Raw genomic sequence first — 6,466 nt, 5'->3', positions numbered from 1 at the left:
CTAAACTGAGGTTAGGCAGCATCCCAACATCGTTTGCCAAGCACACACCACCTCCTTGTTCCTCAGACTGTATATGAGGGGGTTCATCATAGGAGTGAGGACGGCACCACGCATAAAAAGAACTTGGTCCAGCTTGGGACTGTAGTGAGAATTAGGCTTCATGTAGACCAGCATGGCTGGACCAAAATAGAGAATCACCACAGTCAGGTGGGAGGAACCGGTGGCCAGGGCTTTGTTCCTGCCCTCAGGAGAGTTCGTGCAGAGGATAGCAAGGAAGATGAGAGCATAAGAGGACATGATGAGGGACAAGGGGATGAGGAGCAGTATGATGCTTGTCATCACCACAGCCTTCTCATAGGCAGAGATGTCTTCACAGGCCAGTTTCAGGATGGCCATGACCTCACAGAGGAAATGGGGAATCTCTTTGGAGCCACAAATGGGGAAATACATGGTTCCTCTATTCTGTTACATATATCTGTATATCTGGTATATATTTTATGCTGGCAACATACTGTTTTAATTTACTATAGCTTTGTAATATATTTTGAAATCAGGAAGTATGATGCCTTCATTTTTGTTTTTCTATCTAAAGATTGCTTTGTCCATCTTACTTTGTTCCTGAATTTGAAACATTTTAAACTTTTCATGACTACAAATGATGTTAGTATGGGTTTGACCTATATTATTTGAGGTAGTTTCCCTGTATTCCCACTTCCTTGAGAGTTTTTAACCATAAATGGGTATTGGATTTTGGCAAAAGCTTTTTCTACATCTAGGGACATGATCATGTTTTTTTATTCTTCAGTTTGTTAATGTGCTGTTTTACATTAATTTGCAGATATTGAAGAATCTTTGCGTTTGGGGGTAAATCCCACTGTGATCATGGTGTATGATCCTTTTAATCTGTTAGTGGATATGGTTTGCTAGACAATTAGTTTTTAACATTTATTTTTATTACATAAGAATAAAAGCTTCTGCATTTTTATAATTAACAACAAACTATTCAAAAAGGAAATCCAGGAAGAATTCCATTTATAAAAGCAACAAAAATATAAGAAATAAACTTAACCAAGGAGATGGAAGACTTATACACTGAAAATTATAAAACATTAATGAAAGAATTTGAGCAAGACAAAATTAAATGAAACAACATGCCTCATATGGATTAGAAATATTTAGTATTATAAAATGTTCATATTATTGAAAGTGATCTACAGATTAAGTGCAATGTCTATCAAAAATTCTAATGGCCCCTTTTAATCATCTTTTTTGGTGCCCCAAAGTAAAGAAATAAAAGCAAACATGATTAAACTTGAAAGCTTTTCACAGCAAAGGAAACTATTGACTAAGTGGAAAGATAACATATTGAATGGGAGAAAATATTTGTAAATTATATGGCTGATAAGGGATTAATATCCAGCAAATATAAACAGTTTGTACAACTTAATAGCAAAAGAAAAATAAACACAACCAACCAGTTTTTTAAAAAGGGCAGAAGACCTGAAAAGACATTTTTCCAAAGAAGAAATATAGACGGCCAACAAACATATGAAGAGTTCAACATTGTTAATAATCGAGGAAACTCAAATAAAAAACATGATGAGATATTACCTCATACTTGTCAGAATGGCTATCATCAAAATGAACACAAATAACAAGTGTTGATGAGGATGTGGAGAAAAGGGAGCATTTATACACTGTTAGTGGGAATTTAAGTTGAAGCAGTCACCGTGGAAAATAGTGTGAATATTTCTCAAAATAAATAAATAAATAAATAAAGCTATTATCTGACCCAGCAATTCCACTGCTGGGTATATATTTGAAGAAAATAAAAACACTAATTTTAAAAGGTACATGCATCCCAGTGTTCATGTTAGCATTATTTACAATTGCTGAGATATAGAAACAACCTAATGGTCCATCAACAAATGAATGTATAACATGCAAATGGTATGTGTGTCTATATATATATAGGAATACATACATATATGAATACTACTGATTAAACTCAAAATGGGTTAAAGACCTAAATGCAAGGCCAGAAACTATAAAAATCTTAGAGGAAATCATAGGTAGAACACTCTTTGACACTCTTTGACATAAATCACAAGATCCTTTATGACCCACCTCCCAGAGTAATGGAAATAAAAACAAAAATAAACAAACTGGATCTAATTAAACTTAAAAGCTTTTGCACAACAAAGGAAACTTGAAACACAATGAAAAGACAGCTCTCAGAACAAGAGAAAGTTGCAAATGAAGCAACTGACAAAGGATTAATCTCCAAAATATATAAGAGCTCACGCAATTCAATATCAGAAAAACAACAACCAAATCAAAAAATGGGCAGAACACCTCAACTGATATTTCTCTAAAGAAAACATACAGATGACCAACAAACACATGAAAGGATACTCAGCATCACTCATTATTAGAGAAATGCAAATCAAAACTACCATGAGGTATCACCTCACACAGTGATAATGACTATCATCAAAAAATCTACAAATAATAAATGCTAGTGAGTCTGTAGAGAAAAGGAAACCATCTTGCACTGTTGTTGGGAATGTAAATTGATATAGCCACTATGGAGAACAGCATGGAGATGCCTTAACTAACTAGGAATAAAGCTATGACCCAGGAATCCCACTACTGGGTATGTACCCTGATAAAACCATAACTCAACCCACTGAAATGTTGTGAAGTAATTAGCCTCCAACTAATAAAAATAAATGGAAAAAAAAAAAAAGACATGTAACTGAATGTTCATTGCAGCACTATTTCCAATAGCCAGCACATGAAAGAAACTTGGATGTCCATCGACAGATGAATGAATAAAGAAGTTGTGGTACATATATACAATGGAATGTTATTCAGCCATAAAAAGGAACAAATGTGAAACACTGTCGGGAGCCGGGTTCAAGGACCTGGCACGCAAAGGCGTCTGGCCCTCCCTGGGTTTCTCGGGACCACCCCACCATCCACTCCCAGGACTTCGTCCTTTCATCTGATGCTTGGCGTTCTATGTTCCCTAAAAACTAGTCTGACTCTTACCTAAAATCCCTTCTTGAAACCTTTGCATAGCAGCAACACAGTCCCTGGGGGCACATGGGTCCCAATTAACAGGCCGGACGTAAGGAAAATATTACACAGAATATCCCGCCTCTTCTGGCTCTGTTGGAATTATGATTGCCAATTTAGAATCTGGAATGCTCATGATTGCACAAAAACCCTTCTAGCACAAAACCAAGTCTGCTAGCAACAGGCCTATCTATCCCATAAGTAAAAGTAGATAAAGAGTCCATTACAAGATTGAGAAGATTCCTTAGGGTGTGATCAGAAGGGAATTCATGAGACCTCTCACCCTTAGGATTACATACCAGAGCTAAGTCCGCCTGGGGCTGAGCTTCCCAAGATAAGGTTTGTAGATGGCTTTTCACAGTTGACTAGCTGCTGCACCTGGTACAATCTTATCATTCCCTCCTCCTTAAACCTCTATAAAGGATTATTGGTTTTAGGGTATATAAGCACTGATGTAAAAGAATAAAGTAGTCTTGATTCTGCACTCAACCAAGACTCGACTCGCTTCCTTTTCTTCGCCGACGCCGCTCATCCGAAGGGAACCCCTTGACTCAGCCAGGGCTGGACCCCGGCAAAACACTTGATCCTAAAGCTTGTTATACAGAGTGAAGTCAAAAAAATGAAATCATATATTGTATACTAATGTATATATATGGAATATAGAAAAACGGTACTATTTGATGAATCTATTTGAGGGCAGGAATAGAGATGCAGATGGAGAGAACAGATTTGTGGACACAGGGGGAAAAGGAGAGTGTCGGGTGAACTGAGAAAGTAGTATTTACATATACCCTGCCATGTGTGAAATAGATAGCTAGGAGAAGCTGCAGTATAACATAGGGAGTCCAGTCTGGTGCTCTGTGAGAACCTAGATGGGTGGAATGGGGAGTGTGAGAGGGGGGCTCAAGAGGGAGGTGATATATATATGGTTATAACTAATTCATGCTGTTGTGTAGCAGAAGACATCACAATATTGTAAAGCAATCATCCTCCAATTTAAAAAAAAGAAAAGAAAGTTTAAAAGAAGGAAATTTTGCAATTGTTCCAAATGGATAGACAGAGCACTTGCTACATGAAGTCATATGGAGAAAGACAAATACTTTATGATATCATTTATATGTGGAATCTAAAAAATACAACAAACTAGTGAATGTAACAAAAAGGAAGCAGATTCAAACGCAGAGAAAACAAACTGGTGGTTGCCAGTGTGGGTGGGGAGGGACAATATACCTGGGGAGAAGTGAAAAGGAGTGGACATTTTTACGCTATTGGGTGTAAAACAGGCTCAGGATTATATTGTTCAACACAGGGATGTGGCCAATATTTTGTAATAACCATAAATGGAAAGTAACCTGTCAAGATTGTATTAAAATAACAAAAAAATTTAAAAGGAATGGACTTCATTGGAGCAGCAACAGTGTTCCTAGCCTCATAATTCAGATCACTGGGTTTTTTATTTTCAATTTTTATTGGAGTGTACTTGATTTGCAATGTTGTGTAGTTTCAGATCTACAGCAATATGAATCAGTTATGCACATGCACATATGCACTCTTTTTTAGATTCTTTTCCCATACACATCATTGCAGAGTATTGGGAAGAGTTCCCTGTGCTATACAATAGATCCTTATTGTTTATCTATTTTATATATAGCAGTATGTATATGTCAATCCCAATCTCCCACTTTATCCCTCCTCCTTTTACCTCCATCTTAACCATAAGTTTTTTTGTTTGTTTGTTTTTATTTATTTTTTTTTAAGTTTGTTTTTTATATCTGTGACTCTATTTCTGTTTTGCAAATAAGTTCATTTGTACCATTTTTTTTTTTTAGGTTCCACATATAAGTATTTTCAAATTATGGTTTTCTCTGGATATATGCCTAGGTAGAATTGACAGACAATATGGTAACTTTATTTTTAGTCATTTAAAGAACCTCCATATTGTTCTCCATCGTGACTATTCAAGCCTGCATTCCCACCTACAGTGAAGAAGAGTTCCTCTTTTCTCCATACCCTCTCTAGAATTGTTTGTAGATTTTTTTTTTTTAAATGATGGCCATTCTAACAAGTGTGAGGTGATGTCTCATTTTAGTTTTTATTTGGAGAGTAAGGAGATCAAACCAGTCAATCCTAAAAGAAATCAACCCTGAAATTCTTTGCAAGGACTGATGCTGAAACTGAAACTCCAATACTTTGGCCACCTGATGCGAAGATGTGACTCATTGGAAAAGACCCTGCTGCTGGGAAAGATTGAAGACAGGAGGAGAAGGGAACAACAAAGGATGAGATGGTTGGATGGTATCATCAACTCAATGGACATGAGTTTGAGCAAACTCTGGGAGATAGAGAAGGACAGGGAAGCCTGGCGTGCTGCAGTCCATGGGGTCACAAAGAGTTGAACATGACTAAGCAACTGAACAACAACAACAATAATTAGAGATGTTGAGCATGCTTCCATTGTGTTTTTTTGGACAACTGCATGTCTTCTTTGGAGAGATACCTATTTAGATCTTCCAACTAATTTTTTATTGTTTTTTCTCTTGATATTGAACCGAATGACCTATTTGTATATTTTGGAGAGTAATCGTCAGTTGCCCTGTTTACAAGTATCTTTCTCATTCTGTGACTGGTCTTTTTCATTTTGTTTAAGGCTTTCTTTTGCTGTGTAGAAACTTTAAGTTTAATTAAGTACCATTTGTTTATTTTTGTTTTCAATTTCCTGACTCTCAGCGGTGGATTAAAAAAATGATCTTGCTATTATTTATATCAGAGAATGTTCTGCCTATGTTTTCCTCTAAGAGTTTTGAAGTATTGACCTTATATTTGTGTTTTTAATCCATTTCTTTGTATATGTGTATGGTGTTACTGGGTGTTCTAATTTCATTCTTTTACTTGTAGCTGTCTAGTTTTCCCAGCACCACTTATTGAAGAGGCTCTTTTCTCCATTATATATTCTTGCCTCCTTTTTCATAGATTAATTGACCTTAATTAATGTGTGTGGATTTACTTCTGGGCTGTCTATCCTGTTCTGTTGACCCATGTGTCTGTTTTTTATTTGTGTGTGTGTGTGTCTGTGTGTGTCATTACTATACTGCTTTGATTACTATACCTTTGTAGTACTGTATCTTTGTAGTATAGTCTGAAGTCAGGAAGCATGGTTCCTCCAGCTCTGTTCTTCTTTCTGTAGGTTGCTTTGGATTTTCAAGGGTTTTGTTTTTCCACATAAATTTTAAAATATTTTGTACTAGTCCTATGAAAAATAACTGTTGTTTTAGAGATTGTGTTGAATCTGTAGATTGCCCATTTTAACAATATTGATTCTTCCAATTTAAGAACATTTCCATCCATTTGTGTCATCTTCAATTTCTTTCATAAGCTTCTTATAGAT

At 36.1% G+C, this 6,466-nt stretch overlaps 1 protein-coding gene across 1 annotated transcript; it reads right to left on the bottom strand.

The window, feature by feature from the left end:
- LOC122440845 (olfactory receptor 2T7-like) lies at positions 1-450 on the bottom strand. Its single transcript, XM_043467536.1, has one exon. It carries the CDS (start codon positions 448-450, stop codon positions 1-3), a length of 450 nt encoding a protein of 149 aa, XP_043323471.1.
- Between the last annotated feature and the right edge of the window lie 6,016 nt (positions 451-6,466).

Source organism: Cervus canadensis, chromosome 4, assembly GCF_019320065.1.
Source record: "Cervus canadensis isolate Bull #8, Minnesota chromosome 4, ASM1932006v1, whole genome shotgun sequence".
Taxonomy (NCBI): domain Eukaryota; kingdom Metazoa; phylum Chordata; class Mammalia; order Artiodactyla; family Cervidae; genus Cervus; species Cervus canadensis.
The sequence above is the reverse complement of the archived record's forward strand: the minus strand, read 5'-3'. Positions and strand labels throughout refer to the sequence as shown.

Coding starts and splice junctions, on each gene's coding strand:
- LOC122440845 (XM_043467536.1), bottom strand. CDS start 450: ATGTATTTCCCCATTTGTGGCTCCAAAGAGATTCCCCATTTCCTCTGT.